We start from the raw sequence: 17,275 nt of genomic DNA on the forward strand, positions 1-17,275 counted from the left end.
AGATTTACGGAGCCTATAAAATGTTGGATGTTTTACTTTTTTGTTGATTTTATAAGCCAATCATGGTCAATGTAATTTTGACTTTTTGACAAGAAAAGAAAACTCTAATGTCAGAGTGAAAACAGAAAGTAATGTCAATTAAACAAAAATATGTAATGTAAAATAAGTGACTGTATAAATATTACCCCCCTTTAAAGTGACTGACCTAACTCAGCAGAGGTCCAGCAAATTAGTGCTAGTAGTCTAACAATTAGTGAAATGGGGATCACCTAAGTGCAATGAAAGTGCATCAAGTGATTGTAGTATAAAGACACCTGTGTCTGGAAGATCCAGTCACTGGTTCATCAGTATTCCTGGCTACCATTACACCATGAAGACAAAAGACCACCCCAAAGCTACTCAAAGAAAAGGTTATTAATAATTGTAAGTCAGGGGATGGATATGAACATGTGGCACATGTGTAAATCTGCCGTCCTCACAAACTGAGTGACCTACGGCTACTCTGACTGACTATGACCTAAAGGCATGAGGAAGGCTCCATGGTCAAGTGAAAGAAAGTTCTTTGGTCTGATGAGACCAAAATGGTGCTTTTTTGGCCGTCAAACAAAACGTTATGTTTGATGACACCAATCACCATAAACACCATCCCTAATGTGAAGCATGGTGGTGGCAGCATCATGCTTTGGGGATGCTTCTCTGCAGCCAGCCCTGGAAGGCTTGTAAAGGTAGAGGAAAAAATGAATGTGGCAAAGTATAGGAAAATCCTGGAGGATAACCTTATTCAGTCTGAGAGAGAACAACGGCTTGGGAGTTATCCAGGATGACAATGACCCGAAGCGTACAGTGAAAGCTACACAGAAATAGTTTCAAGACAATAAGGTGAATGTTCTGGAGTGGCCGAGTCACAGCCCAGACCTCAATCCAAATGCTCCTGACAGAGCTTGAGCAGTAAAAATTCAGAGTCCAGATGTGCAAGCCTGATTGAGACCTATCCACACAGACTCAGTGCTGTGATTGCAGCCAAAGGTGACTTTACTAAATACTGACTTGAAGGGGGTTTCCCGAGACTGCAAGACTTCATCTGCAACCATTACTGCATTTCTTTAGTTTTTATAGTGTTAACCTACAGATGTTACAAATACCTTAACAAGCTGATATACTGTGATCGTTCATCATTTTGATATCAGAGACAGATGTTATCAATAAAAGCATCCATTTGTTGCAAGAAAGTAATCTGGCACTTTTCCACACATCAGTTGTTGCTTCATTCAGGAAACACTGTGACGAATACTGAATCAGAAACACTGAGGTCAAAAAGGCACCGAGAACTTCTGCCCCCATTAATCTGATTTCACACAGCAACAGTGTTTTTACTCATGCTTCTGACTTTAGTCTGGGTGTTTCATGTTTAATCAGCCTCCATGCATGACATAATGGAGCCAAGTCCTGCATGCACAAACTCTGCCTGGCTGCATGAGATGTTGTTTGCCTCTTAGGGAAGTTTATGAGGCAGGGAGAAGGGAGTGGAGAGAAGGAAGGAGGGAGGGATTGAGGGAGTGCATCTTACATCTTCTGCATTACAAGACGCTGTCAGCAGCCACACAGCTGAGCTCTGCACACAGATGTCTGAGAGCACGAGAGCAGAGCTGGGACAAGGACCATGTTAACGGAGGGTTCAGATCATCATAAAGAGTGGAATCTGTGCAGAGAGGACGAGGACACGAGGCAGTGATAACTCTGATCAGCTCGGAGATGAACAGCTGCAGACTGAAGGGTAAGAACAGTCATCACTCAGCTCTATGCGTAGTCCCAGCTGGATTTTTATAGACCGTCACAAACATTTTTATTCACAGGATTTAAAAGAGGGATGCATATATTATCTGCAGCAGATTAAATCTTTTGAATAACTTTAGAATAATCCTCACTCATACATGCTTTCTTCTAAATTTGGATGCATTTATTCATCTGCATTAATAGATAGGGTTAATTATACCTGTAACAAAGACGTCACACGTCTGAAAATGTCTTCTTTTTAAATGCATTTTGCATGACTGACAAACTGCATTCTTGTGCCTGATGTGAATCAGAAAAACCTCAAGGCCATCGTTGGAGGCTGCCATTGCTTAAAGTGGACTTAGACACTTTTCAGTGAAGAACTGCCAGAAACATTCCTTTAGTTTTTTGCTCCACCTGCTCACTGGCAAAAGAGATGTTTCTGCACAGTTCCTGGTGGGACATAACTCCATGTTAGTCTATTTTTGCATGCATTGACTGCACATTCTAATACACTAATGTGTGCATAAAGAGAGCCCCATTCTGTAATAATAGCCACATTAGTACTGCTTACATCATTGCTGCAGAATAGGCGGGCGGGGTTTCTCTCCCTTTGGACCTCACACTGGCTCCATGAACGGTTCACTCGCCTTAGAAATCAAAAACATGCAACTTAAGTGGTGAAGGGGGACTGTGTGTGTCTTTGAGAGGAGGCTCAGCTCCATGTGTGTCTCTGACTCCTTCCTGTTTATATCACTCTGTTTATTGTCTCATAGTAAGCAGTAGGGATGGGCAAGATGGACCAAGAATCATCTATTTTGTAGCTTAAATGTGCTACACGTGATTTGAAGTAAACACAAAATACTTGTTTCATCCTAATAACAAAAGCATTTACTCAAGAAATCCCTAAACCCACCCTAGTCCTTCATAATGGCCTCTTAAAGTCAACTTTGCAGACTGATGCAACAAGAAACCAGCACTATATCAGGGTTGTCAAGTGGAGCCCTTTTTCTGGTGTTTTCTTCAAACAGACACCCCCAGAGGGATGAACAGTGATCTCCAGGATCCCAGATGTGTGAAGGAGTGCCCTGACATTGAGAAAAAGGCTTTTTATAGAAATTAAAATTAATAAAATGATAATACCAGGGGTAACTATTTTTTAATCCTGATTAATGTCAAAAAAAATCTGCAGTGAATCAAGTTTAATCTCCCCCTTTCAGAGCGAGGGTTTTGCTGGGCATCATGTGGCAGTTCTTGGTCCTCCCAGTCTTACCTCTTGTGAAGCCTGGGCACTGACTCATGGCCAGAGTTGCCACCTGGACTTCTTTGTGACTTCTCTTGGACACATTTTTGGGTATTGTTAGCAAGATTGTATGTCTAATGCAAACATACTCAGGAGAGTGGGGATGGGAAGGGTCAGCTGCTGGTTATGGGAGCAGCAGCTGTGTCTCCCAGCTCACTGCATGCCGGGTGCCCAGGACCCAGTGAGTTGGACCAGACCTTGAGGGCGGCCCATGGGTTGTGGAGGCATCAGCTGGGAGGACATTTGAAGAGAAGGGATGTGGGCATGTGGCAGGCCTGTATGATGGCCATCAGGAGGCCAGAGCAGTAAAGGACCAGGGCTGACATGCTGAACCAGTCCCTATACCTGACCTGACAAAACCATTTGAGGCAACTTGGAATTCCACTATTTTGTATTTGAAAAGGAAATAGGAGAATTATAAAAGGTAAATGTTTATATCTCAATGTTCAGATGACTTCAGACTTGTCCAGTGAGTTTTCTGTGAGTTTTTTTTAAGTGAAGTGAGACATTAAAGTGTAAGTGAACCCCCAGCTCAGAGCTAACTCTGCCCACTTCAAGATCACAAAAAATGCACAGAAAATAAGCAGTTTGGTACCGAGAGGAGGTAGGGGAAAAGGACAGGGTTTTTTTGTTTTTATTTTGGGTTTTCTAGATGAAGTGGAAGTGACAGTGATGTCCCCTTGCCAGAAAGTGACATGGAGTCCCGCAGCACTGCTGCTTCAGAGCGATCTTTAGAGGTGGAGGATTTTCCCCTCCAGAGTCCCCTGAAGCAGGCTGTAGTGTGGCGGCAGGCAGTGGTGGTCCTGAGCGCTACCTGTTTGGGCTGTTTGCTCCAGCACCAGCATTACTAAAGTCAGAGCTCTCGGAGGCGAAGCAGTGCAGATGCAGGAGAGGATGGGAGTGGTCTCTGAATGGTGAAGTCATTTAGAGGCTGTAACATTCTACCTTTAATATAGAGTTTGTGGCCCCGCCTTTTCAGGAAAGACTTTTCAAAGCAGGTGTACCTTTGAGCTAATTAAAAGTTGTAAAATGCAGATTTTTATCAGTTTGGTGCAAATGTCAAAAATATCACCAGAATTATATTTTTTCTCATAGTTCAGTCAGATACTTCAGTCTACAGCTGAAAAAAATGTTAAAGTGTTCACTACTTCTTTAAGGAGCAGTGGTAGACTAATTTAACATCACCGTGGCTGCAGAGGTTGCTGTAGTTGTTCTCTGTCTTCTCCACACTATGACCCTACGACCCAGCTGGACTCATCAGAATCTGGACTCATCCCTGACTAGAAACAGCAAAATAATTGGCAGAGAAGTCAAATTTTTTTAACCCACATACTCAGCTCTGCTGCTCATCCCACAAATGGATGTTCCTTACAAATCTGGCACCATTTAAAAGGGAAATAAACAGGCTTTCCAATGGCACAAGATTCATTGTCATTGTTACAACAAAGAAGTAATCTACCAAACACACATTTCCTTACTTTTCATGCCAAGGTTACTAATACATGTATAACACAACACAGCACATCTTGTTTTCAGATTTATATACTAGAAGATGAGAGAGAGAGAGTGAGATATTGGGGTGCAGAATTGATCTTAAAAACTCAGGTGTGAGGACTGTTTGAAAGTTTTCATGATGTGAAATATGTTGTCGCTCTTCTACTGACCTGCTTCGGTATGAGGTTGTGATAGTTACGAGGGAAAGGGTGAGTTGTGAGTGGTTAGATCGTAGTTAGCCAAAGCGGCACTTTTGTCAGAACTGGACATCTCTTTATTAAAATAAGTGCAGAGAGCAACACTGAGAGCTTTTAGTGACAGAAAAGATGTATTTGCTCTTCCTCCGGTCTGCTTTGGCATGGGATTTGTGATCGTTATGGTGGGGTTTGCCAGATGCCCAAACCACCTCAACCATACATACTGCAGTTAGTCTGTGCCACCGGGGGGTCAGCACACCAATGCTGCCTGTGCCTGCCACCATGTCCATCCCTACAGGTGGTGAGTCCACATGGGGGCATCTTCATGTAGTATGTCTTTTGAGGTTGGACCCCGACCGGGTCTCACTGAGAGAAGCCCGGCCACCAGTCTCTCGCCTGCTAGCTCCCCCGACAAGCTCTTGCTCCAGGGGTTGCCTCAGTGCCCTTTGTCCAGTCGAGGTATCTGGGCTCCCAAAATGCTGGTTAATGGTAGAATTGCTTTTTGTCTGCATGCTCCCATGGGGCCAAATTGGTGTTCTTGTGTTTCAAATACATGGGCATGACGTGGCCATCGAACAGGCCGGGTGGATCTGGCACTGTGTAGTTCCTTGAGCACCTCCTCTTTCTGCATTCTTCATACGGGATGGAAATAAAGTAACGTTGGTTCAGCACATCGATCAAAGTTAGGTATAAAGCAGAAAGCCTTTCACAATTACCAGGAGCTAACCCCCCCCCCCCCCCACCACCACCACCACCACCACCATAAGGCAGCGATTCTCAGGGGGGTCATCAGAAGTTTTTTGCAGTTTTAGCTTCTGGGGATTTCTGCCATTTATTAATGAAGGAATGAATTGCTCTCTGCATCCTGAGTTTTGTTTGTTAAAACTAAACTCTGGTGGGGCATTTTGTCCAGTTATAATCATTTTAGGGGCCCTGAGGTTAAATGTAAGGGTGCTCCAGTATTTATAAAAAGAGTCTAAAATCTCCTATGATGTGCTGCCCAGCCCTAGTGAGTGGATCTCTAAGACCGGGATGTTCTGGCATCCCACGTTGCCAGACAAACCAAATGTGTAATAACAGAGAAATCATGTTGAACAAAGACAGTTATTTTTAAAGGCTGTCTGAGGGATGATGTGTCTCTGTAAACTTGACACACATGTTCCAACGCCCCCACGGACCACGGACAGCTGGCCAACGAGCAGATGCACCACTCAGATTCTCACGCCCACATGGGCAAATATGCAAACATGTGTGTATTAATCAAACCCACTAATCCTAATGTCAGGTTTTAATCGATGTCATTACAAAGGAATCTGGAAACATCTGAGAGGTTTTCAGGGTGGATCTTCAAACCCAACCACTGCTGGATCTCTATCTGTGTTTAAACTCATTGTTATTTCCTATAAGATAATATGTAGAGATCTTTGTCCTTTGTGTTTGAGGCGCTTGTGTTATGTTTCTGTTAGCTCCATGATTCTGCTCCCCTAACACACATCAGCCTGGATGTTATGTCACAGCTCGGGAATGTGTTGGCAAAAAGAGAATAAGACCTGGAACAGAGACAAGGTTTTAGTTTGAGGTCTCACATGCGATGAGGACATGTGGATGAGAACATGATTGTGAGACAGTTGCTTGTTTCTCATTAGAAGAGTCACATCTGGTCTCACTCTGTGCTTGATCACACATCCGATCAATGATGTGGTTTTCACAGCTCCACTGTAAGGGTTTTATTCAATTATGAAACTGATAGCAGGCTTCCATTTCTCATCAGAGCCTTTTAACAATCTGGCAGCACAAACCACATCTGAGAACATAAATGTGAAGAAATAATCCAAAGATCTGTGTTCGACACATCTGAGATAAGACTCAGATTAGTAACACTAAACCCTCGGCCCCTGAGCAGCAGATCTTTCATTTGTTTTGTCTCTTTCAGTGTACTTGAAAAAAAAACAAAAAATAAGGAAAGCAGAACCAATTCATTGCAAACCACATCAGTCCTTCACCAGAAGCGGTTTCATCGCTAGGCAAAGATAGGCAAATATCTGAGCCTTATTTAGTAATTTAAACAACTGAAAAATACACCGTAGGTAGCTGATAGCTAGCTTGAGTTTTATCTGACTGCATGTAAATTATGTGAGAGAATTTAAAATATTACAAAGCCCCAAACATGACATGGAAAAAAAAGTTTAAATTGTGGCCACAATATAGCTATAATGTGCGCACGAAATACTAATTCATGGCCACAAAATACTAACTCGTGACCACGAAATACTTAACTGTGGCTACAAAATACTAATTCATGGCTACAAAATAAGTATAATGTGCGCACGAAATACTAATTAATAATATTGATATCATTCCTGGACAGCTGGGTAAGCAAATCGAGCGCACCTTCCTATCCCGGTGTACAAGTCTCACCTCCGCCGGCAAAGCAACCTGACTCTCAATATTCTGGTTAAATGCCTCTGGGTAATAATGACCAGCCTAAAATAAAATTCAATCACACTATCCCTGTCCATCATGTAGCTTTAGCCCCTCTACTGCAGCTACCTTAGACCTTAGAGAAGGTGCGCTCGATTTGCTTACCCTAATTAGTATTTTGTGTGCACGTTATACTTATTTTGTGGCCACAAATTGGTATTTTGTGGCCATGAATTAGTATTTCATGCACACGTTATAGCTATATTGTGGACAAAATCACATTTTTCTTTTGACCATGTCATGTCTGGGGCTCCATAATATGTAGACATGCAGCATGGAATTATTTTTCTTACTATTTAGTCACATTCAGATTTTTGCTGTGTTAATTGCATAAACTTTAATTGTGATAGCGATGACATTACTGTTATTGTTCTGCCCTATTTGAAAGTAACTTTAGACATGTGCCTTTTATGTAATAACACATCTAAAAGTATAATCACTATCTTAAAGTCTCTTGGAAACGAGTCTCCAAGCACCTGCCTACTTTACCTGATGCCAAAACCATCCATGCCAAGGGACCTTAAAATATAGCCATCATAAGTGTGCATCAAATGTGAGGTATAGAGTGCATTCACTTTTCCAAACTTATGATGCTACAGTCAAAAGGTCTTTTTTTATTCCCATTAATCTACATTCAATATCCTGTCATGACAAAGTGAAAACAGAATTTTTGCAAATTTATTAGAAATAAAAAACTGAAAATCTCATTGACATAAGTATTCAGACACTTTGCAAAAACACTGTCAGTTTAGCTCAGGTTCCTCCCATTCCTCTCAGTCTTTGCTGAGATGTTTCTACGCCTTGATTGGAGTCCACCTATAGTGACTTAAATGGATTGGACATGATTTGGAAAGGCACACACCTCTCTATAGAAGGTCTCCCAGCTGACTATGCATATCAGAGCACAAACCAAGCTATGAGGTCAAAAAAACTGCAGGATTGTTGACAGGCACAGATCTGGGGAAGGCTACTAATACATTTCTGCTGCACTGAAGGTTCCCAAGAGCACAGTGGCTTCCATAATTCTCAAATGGAAGAAGTTTAATACAACCAGAATTCTTCCAAGAGCTGGTCACCTGGTCAAACTAAGCAATCGGGGGAGAAGATCCTTAGTAAAAACTGGCCAAGAACCCTGATGGATGGATCATGCATTTTGCACTGAGGAGACGCTTCTATCTAGCCACTCTGCCATAAAACCATATCGGTGGAGGGCTGCAGTAATCGTTGTCCTTCTGGAACTTTGTCCAACCTCTATACAGGATCTCTGGAGCTTGGTCCAGATAAGAGAGGTGATCAAAAACCATTGGGTTCTTGATCACCTCTCTTACTAAGGCCCTTCTCCCCTGAATGCTCCGTTTGGCTGGGCAACCACCTTTTGGAAGAGTCCAGTTTGTCACAAACTTCTTCTATTTGAGAATTATGGAGGCCACTGTGCTCTTGGGAACCTTCAATGCAACAAATTTTTTTCGTAGCCTTACCCAGGTCTGTGCCTGTAAACAATCCTTGGTTTTTGCTCTGATATGCACTGTCAGCTGTGAGGCCGTCTATAGAGAGGTCTGAGCCTTTCCAAATAATGTCAAATCAATTCAATTTAGCACAAGTGAACTCCAATCAAGGTCTAGAAATACTCAGCAAAGTGAAATGGCAGGAGCTAACTTTTTTTTTTTTTTTTATTAATTTGCAATAAATTAATTGAAAACACATTAAATGTGTGTGACGTTAAATGATTAACACATGTATTTTTGAATGTAAAAAATAAGAGGCCATAGGCCATTAAACTAATTTTAAATTTCAAGATACCCACCTTAAGAAGGACCAGTGGCCAAACTACAAGGTCCAAGCCACTTAATAAGTCCTATTATGTCTGCATATCAAGCAAAGTATAGTAAGGCAGATCCCTGTGGACACACTGAGACAATGAACTGCTGTATTACTGTGGGGTTAAACGAAATGCAATGATGAACATTAGGGCCATCAAACAATTACATTTCTGTAATTGCTATTAATCTCAGACTTTCTGTAGTTAATGGTGAGTAATCTACAACTTTTGCTGCGTTTAAAAATTCCTCTACTTTGCTTTTAAAAACAGTTTTTGTTTCAACTGGATTTTTCTACTGTTGTAAACTTAGGGTGGCTGACTTCCTGTTTGGACACAGACCTGCTTTATGTCAAAGATTGGGACATGAACTTAACCACAGAAAGATTAACTTTTTATGGATCTTAAAGAAAATAAGGGAACATTGATGAGTGAATATTTGATTGGTGCAGGTGACAATTGTCCACTGAGCTTTCTGTACATTTTTAAAGAGAAATGAAACATAAGACTAGTTTATATTGGTCTCAGAGGTCCCCAAAACATGCCTGTGAAGTTTGTTGCTGAAAAAACACTCCACTATTGGATTTTTGAATGTCTAAAACAAGCTGTTTCTGTGTCTGTGGCTTTAAATGTTACTGAGCTGTCTGACCACGCCCCTCCCAGGAAATGGATGTGGCTGTCCGGATCCTCCTCTCAGCTGGCAGCTGAGAAGAGATGGATTTTTCAGATTCTTGAGAGGATTTTGGACAGGCCAGGGACACCTATTTTTGTTAGAAAAGCCTGAAAAAGGGATTTTTGCATAATATGTCCCCTTTAAGGAGCAGTAAACGACAAGGCCGTCCATAAGGGGGATAAGGGGTCCAGCCAAATGAGGGGTCCATAAGGAGGTCAGCAAAGTTATGGTCCGTTGTAAAGTTAATCTGTGATTGCCATATCTTAAATTTAACTGGAATATTAATACTTATCAAAGCAACAAAAATGAAATGTATTTATTTATGCAGTAGTACATTATGACCTTTTACAAAATGTAAACCCCTTTTTTAAAACAGAATTAGATTTTTTTGTAAAATAATAATGTGGATGGGTAAACTGGCCAATCTACTTGGAAAATAATGTCAGACTTTATAACTAAGCCATTTGCACACAAACGTAAAGATGCCAGAAAATAAAGAAGAAAAAAATGGAGACAACTTTAAGGTAAAAATAATCAAAGTGGCCTAAATGGATAAGAAGAAGCAAAAATTGGCAGGAAAATGGTGAAAGGGGATTAGAGAGTGTCAAAAAATGGGTTGAAAGAGGCAAGAAGGGACAAAAAGTATCAAAATATATATATATAGATAAAGTAGTGAGAGGCAAAGTGGGCAAAAGTTGGCATAAATGAGGGAAACAGTGGGGAAAAAGGCTAACATTAAAGCTACTTATCCCAAGCATTGGTATCTTTAGTAATCACAACTGGGTAGGACCCTTTCACTGGGTTTTTCAGGGGTCCAGTCACATCTGAGGGTGCAGGGAGAGGCTGACAATGTCTAATCAAAGTGTGCTGAAAGGGACAATAAAGAATCAGATTTATGTGATGAATATAATAAAATGCAATAGTTACAGTTCATGATGCATTGATGTGTACATGGGCTGTTGGTGCAGGGCCAACTTAAATCACAGACAAACAGAAACATTTTCCAGCATATGACAAATGATAATTTTGCAATAAATTCAAATTCTATCCCACTTAAAACAAGAAGAAATCTATAGGGCTCACTTTTCCAAGTGTAGCTTCACAGTCTGCACACTGTCGTTGCACCTCTGATCACACTTAGTATCATTGCTGCAGTTTTTCTCTGAGCATCACTGTTTATATCCACAGATGTGAAGATGTGGGCCTTGATGGGAGTAGTCTGCCTGTGCCACTGTGTCTTCGGTCAGCTGTTTGACACCAGAGTGAAAGGAGCGCCTCGTCTGATCTGCAGCGTCCCCGGGTCACCAGGCTCCCCTGGCAAACCCGGCCCCAGCGGCCCTCCGGGAGCAGATGGGAATGTGGGTATCCCTGGAAGAGATGGCAGAGATGGCAGGAAGGGTGAAAAGGGAGAAAAGGGAGACACAGGTATTTGATTAAACTTAACATGTGCTGATGAATAACCCTCTCTCTGAGCCAGGGAAGAGCTGGCACTGAAAAGTTTCCCTATCTGACAGCTGGCACTGAGTGGGAGCTGGCATCCTGGAGATGAACTCATGAATTCCACCGAAAACGTATTGGCATTTATATCATAGTTATGAAATGAAGCATCAGACAAACTAAGCAGGAGTTGTTTAGAAAAGCTCCCACTCCAGGCAGAAAGATGAATGTCAGACCTGTGTAAACACGTCTCGAACATCTGACTCCCCTCAAAGAATACGGTCATCACTGACAGATATATCAAAACAAAGGAGATTTGGGATGAACACTGCAGCTTCTGTAGGCTTTTTCCAAGATGCAGCAGACAGCAACTAAAGGAGGGAACTATGCACCATATTGTGTCAAAATACACACAAAACTGGGCTAAGATGGAGCACCACACTCTCAGCTGTGTGGTTGTTACAGGCCAGATGACCTGATTGGAAAAGAGGCATTACATGAGTGCTGATGGCAGACTGTAGGAAATGATGGACAAAACTTGAGTGATGTCAGCCGGTCAGTTACTAAAGGGGGCTTCAGAGTCCAGTCCAGGGCAGACAATAGAAAACATTTCTCCAAACTTACTTCAGCTAAACCTAGAAATGGATCAGGGCTTACTCTTCCTATTCTGCTACGGAGAGCCTCCAATTTCCACGTACAGCGACCACACAGCGATCCGCCAGTGAATCATACGGTGTAGCACATCGCGCCCTCTCTAGTCCATCAGAGCATTTCCACAGCCAGCGCTCCGGTCCGGGAGCAAAGGGTCACCAAGAGGTCAGTGGGTCACAGAGCTACAACGGCGCCATTGATGGGGAAAAGTTCACTTTTGAGGACATTTAGCCAAAGAAATTCACAAAAAAACACAGATCCTTTAAGCAAACTTTAACCCTTTAACTTCCTAATGTACTCACCCAATGGCGGAAGCAATAATATCACGGACGCATACTGGAAAGGATGATAAATTAACCCCAAAAGGTAAAATAGTCCGCTGTTGACACACTATTCCTGCTAGAACTCGCAGTTCTCCCTTGATCTCTGCCCACTGATCAGGGCTTCACGCCACAGGGCAGCACTCTAGACACGCCTCCAGTGGGCGAGGTCACTCGCCTTTGGTCGGAGCAAATCCGTGGTGCTTCAGAGCAGAGCAGACATCCGTGACAACAGAATGACACTGATTAAGTCAAGGGCAGAATGAAGGAGGAGCTGGGGTGGAGGAGGGTTGCAAAAGCTGATAGCAGAGAGAGCAACAGAGTGTAGCCAGGCAAGATCAGTTAAAATAAGGCAGCATGAGAGGGATTAGCATGCTCAGAGAATGTTTATTTGGTTTATGGCAACGCTTGAATCTGTGGCCTGCCTAGCCTTACACTGTACACTCGATTTAATGTTAATGGCTGACAAAAAAATAGACAGGGGGCCCTTCTTGGCCCTAGCTACCACTGGCTCTGCTCCTGGAATATTATTGGTACTGTTATTTGCCACTGTAACCAGTCAGGGAGTTAGAAAACAAGATACTGTTATTATTTGGTTGCCAGTATGTTTGCCATGTAGAGTGTTGTCTCAGTTTAGTCATTATCAACAAACTCTTCTTGCCAATCACAATTGGACCGTGGGCCACATTTGACCCCGAGCCATAGTTGAGACACCCTGATCTAAATACTGACACTGAGTAGAAAAAGTTAGCTGAATATACTTGTGGACATTATCTAAGGCCTTTTTTCGTATTATCCTCCCATTCCTTAATTATAGAGGGAAGAGGAATACTTACATCATCCTGTTTGAGGTGAAACAGATGATGCTCTTATATATTATTGGGGCATGGTTTGCACCCTGATCATCAGGGAGTTGTTTGTGTCATACATATGGACAGTACCATTAGGCAAAGGTAGGCAATCACCTGTAGCCACATGCTCCTGACTGCAGGGTGGAAAATTATTCACCAACAGCAAAATGCGGGGATTCTTGAAAAGTGTCTGGTGACTTTGCCTAACCTACGAGCCACTGGAGGTGCAAATATACATTTTTTGCCTATTTCGACCAACTTTATGACCACAATCGAGCAGACCTAATGACCAAAAGACCCTGCCTTCTAAGTCCCTGTGCCAGAGCTGCTGTGATGGTTTGACTCAGTACCATATGAGTAATGCTGCAAATCTACCTGCTTAAGACAATTTTTCGCTCATTGCAAGTCCAAGATAGTTAAACTTGGTGTGAAATTGCACAAATCCTGCACAGAATATTTAATTCTCTCAAGTCTGACACTCATAATTCAGTACAATGCTGCATTAATTTACATTGTCCCTGTATGCCACGCAGCTAACGTATGCACAGACTTGTATAGGACAAACTGGGAGCATTGTTGCACCAGTTCCCACTTCATTTACTGATCTTGTTTGAAAAACAAAGTCTTGAATTCTATACTGTAATATGAAATTCTAATACTAAACACGATAATTCTTGATTTTCATTTTATACCTCATCTCATCTCTCAAGTGGCTGGTAGATTTTTGAATCCTCCAGCCAAAGTGGCAGGTAGGCAAAAAAGTTAATATCCAGCTCTGCTTCAGACGCCTCAAGATACAGTCATCATATGCATCATGATAAATTACCATGTCATTTAGCAGTCGCTTTGATATGTATATGTCAAAAACTACTTTTAATGATTAAGACATTTATTTTGAATGTAAATAAGAGGCCAAGGGTGAATAAAATAGATTCAAAAATATATTTCTTATCCAAAAAAAGACTCCTGGGAGGATCCCTGGCCCCAACAGAAAGGTCCAAGCCCTTAAAAGCCCTCAAATGTCTTCACTTCTATTACAATTTTCAGTAATGCAGATCCCAACATGTTTGAACAAAGGATTGGTTGATTACTGTGTGGTTAAATGGTATGCAATAAATAAAATATTTGATTGGTGGCAGGGGAACGGATATTGCGCCAACAATGACTCTATATATCAATTTTTATACGTTCCACCTGGTTTACAGATGTGCTAAAATACTATGATGTGGTGAGTCTGAGTTATGCTCTTCTAAGAGCTGATAAAAAACAGTTTGCTATTTGGGGATTTATATTTCACATTCCCAAATGTCCTGTAGTCCTCTGATTTTGTTACTTGGAAAGAGAGTTGCTTCAAGGGCCTCGTATTTCTCTTTGCCTGGGGCCTTCAGATAACTAAAACCACTACTGTTTATGCAAACAGTTTATCCATCCATCCATTAAGGTTGGTCCCAGCAGTCACAGGCCAAGACGAGGGGAACACCCTGGACAGGATTGCTGGACAGTAGCAGGCTTGATATGTAGAGACCAACTATCAGGCATGCTCACACCTACTGGCAATTTAGAGCCGTTAGTGAACCCCTGGAGGAAACCCAAGGGCAGGGCTCCATGCCAGTTCCGGTTCCCAAACCTAATTTTGAATCAGCCAAACCCTCCCCACCCTTCAGAACCTGAAAAGTTAGTTCTTAGCTGGGACCAAAAGATAGTTGGTTCTTCCTCCTGAACCCTGACATCATCAGTGGGCGTGTCATATTCTAGGTTGCGAAGACGATTGGAAAATGGACAAAAAGTGGTCTTCTGAGGAGTCAACATGTTTGGTTGTGATTTGGGCATCGGCTAACCTTGCAAAGCAGATGGATACGCCTGTTTCCTTGTTTCTCACTGGTGAACCCATCTTGCAAAGCTCCCATCTGAACTGTTTGGGCCCGGTTAGAAAGTGATAGGACCAATCAGCGACGAGGGGCAGTACTTTCAGGCACAGCAGAGTTGTGATGTAAACAAGCAGCGACAAGAGGCCAGTGCAATTATGGCAGAAGAGATTAGTGTGGATGCTGCTAAAGCCCCAGTTTTATCAGAACTTAACATTTCTTCGTTAAAAGAAGAACAAAGAACAGCAGTGAGCTGTTTTCTTTTCAAAAACGACAAAAGTCGAGTACTGACATGTCTACAGTTGCCACGGTTCACGTCTTTCCTCGGTAGCTGTGCATGTGCGCCTCGGTCACGCCTACGTCTCATATTTTGTTGCTCTGATTGGCCCCTAAATACGTGACAGACAGAAGGTTTATCCAATCACACTCCGATTTGTTTTTAAATCCTCTTCCCTTTCCCAAAAGCTTAGTTTTGAAGGTTTACCAGATGGATGTGTGAAACAATCCATCTGGCATGTCAGGATAGAAGAGTAGCACAAGGAAGAGCAAGTTACATGCTGAACTTGTGTTAGAGATGTCGAAGGCGGAGTTCACCTAAATGCCAGAACAAATAGTTAATAAACTCAAGAAACTGAGTAATGAGGAGTAATGTCCTCCAACTAGACTCCACTAGACTAGACTAGAACATGCAAACTCAGAAAGGCTCCTGCCGACTGGATTTCGGACAAGGAACCCTCTTCTTGCACTAACTACCCAGCCTATAATCATTGTTTGCAGCCAAGAATTTCCTGCCTTAAAGCTACAGATTTACTTGGAGGGACTGAGTCAGTTCATCTCTGAGCAGTTGTCCTGTATTATCTGTGCAGTGTGAAGTTCAATAAATCTGTCAGTAAAAAATAAACTTCAGGCACCTTAGTTTTCCATTGTGTGTGGAAACGATAATTCATTCACACACCTCCGAGAAAACAGAAGTTATTCAAAATATCCTGCTGTTCTTGCATAGACATACAGTCTGTGATTCATGTTGTTTCCACGCTACAGGGTATTTACTCTACAGTGGGCTGGTTAAAAGAAAGTGTGAAGGAAGCAAGCCAAAAAATGTGCTTTTGAAATGTCTCATGGCGGTGCTCCAAAGCTGACTTAATGCATGACACTGGGTGGGGTTTAATGTTTCCATTGACAGTTTCTTTAAAAGCCAACAAGTGCGTAATAGAAACAGAAACAACAGGCAGAGAAATAACCGAGGAAATCTATGACGATTCAAATGTTTTTCTGTTTCAGGGTTAAAGGGTAGAGTCGGTCCTACGGGAAAAATTGGAGCTCGAGGGGATCGAGGCCCTGCAGGTAAAAGAGGCCCCACAGGAGAGGGCGGAGGCGTGGGGCTTGTTGGCCTTCCTGGTCGTGAAGGACAGAAAGGAGACAAAGGTGCACGTGGGCCTCCTGGAACTGCAGGAATCTGCAAGTGCGGCAGCCTGCTGCCAAAATCTGCCTTCTCTGTGGGGATCACCAGTAGCTACCCTGCAGAGAACACCCCCATCAAGTTCAACAAGGTGCTGTTTAACGAGGGAGGACACTACAACCCACAGACAGGGAAGTTTATCTGTGCATATCCTGGCATTTATTACTTCTCCTATGACATTACACTGGCCAACAAACACCTGGCCATCAGTCTGGTTCAAAACGGCCAGTATCGCATCAAGACCTTTGATGCTAACACAGGGAACCATGATGTAGCATCGGGCTCCACTGTCATGTACCTAAACCCAGAGGATGAGGTGTGGATGGAGATCTTCTTCAATGATCAGAATGGTTTATTTGCAGACCCAGGCTGGGCTGACAGCTTGTTCTCTGGCTTCCTTCTGTATGCAGATACAAACTACTTTGACACACTGGCAGAGGACTACGCATAGAAACTGGAAGCACATATCAGAAACTGCTGGTCAAAGTTGTTTTATTACACAAGCAGTATGGTCAGACTATATTTTTATACAAGTGTTTGTACTGCTATATAGAATATTATTATTGCAGAGTCTTATCTACTGATTTAAAATGATATAGTTTGATAAGCTTGAATAAGTCTCTGATTTTTATTTTGGTGTTTTAATGCGGGAGCTATAAAAAAATAAACATTGTTTACAGTTAGTTTTTGGTTTTCTGTTGTCCTTTAAAAACGGCAAATCTAAGGCATACATTGCCCTCCAAGAGTACTGTAATAATGAGGCAAATTCCTTTATTTTTGCTGTAGATGGAAAACATTTGGGTTTAACATTAAAAGATGAATATGAGACATAAGATTAAAATTCAGCTTTTACTTCCAGGTATTTACATCTGGATCTCACACAACACAACTAAGAAGATTTGTAACAGAAAACAACACCAATTTTTTTAGGCAAGCAAAAGAATTGGAAAAAATT

General features: G+C 42.1%; 1 protein-coding gene across 1 annotated transcript; it reads left to right on the forward strand.

Annotated features, from left to right (window-relative positions):
• Positions 1–1,589: 1,589 nt before the first annotated feature.
• LOC121511803 (complement C1q tumor necrosis factor-related protein 7) lies at positions 1,590–17,003 on the forward strand. The gene is made up of 3 exons (XM_041790601.1): positions 1,590–1,774; positions 10,926–11,162; positions 16,143–17,003. The coding sequence occupies exons 1-3, from the start codon at positions 1,753–1,755 to the stop codon at positions 16,769–16,771; spliced, it is 888 nt and encodes a 295-aa protein (XP_041646535.1). The 5' UTR covers positions 1,590–1,752; the 3' UTR covers positions 16,772–17,003.
• Positions 17,004–17,275: the final 272 nt, after the last annotated feature.

Source organism: Cheilinus undulatus, linkage group 7 (genome assembly GCF_018320785.1).
Source record: "Cheilinus undulatus linkage group 7, ASM1832078v1, whole genome shotgun sequence".
In the NCBI taxonomy this organism is placed as follows: domain Eukaryota; kingdom Metazoa; phylum Chordata; class Actinopteri; order Labriformes; family Labridae; genus Cheilinus; species Cheilinus undulatus.

Excerpts from the sequence above, each read along its gene's own strand:
- LOC121511803 (XM_041790601.1), top strand. The coding sequence starts at position 1,753 with ATGAACAGCTGCAGACTGAAGG. Across the intron at positions 1,775-10,925 it reads GAACAGCTGCAGACTGAAGG|ATGTGAAGATGTGGGCCTTG; the intron begins GTAAGAACAGTC and ends TTATATCCACAG. Across the intron at positions 11,163-16,142 it reads GGGAGAAAAGGGAGACACAG|GGTTAAAGGGTAGAGTCGGT; the intron begins GTATTTGATTAA and ends TTTCTGTTTCAG.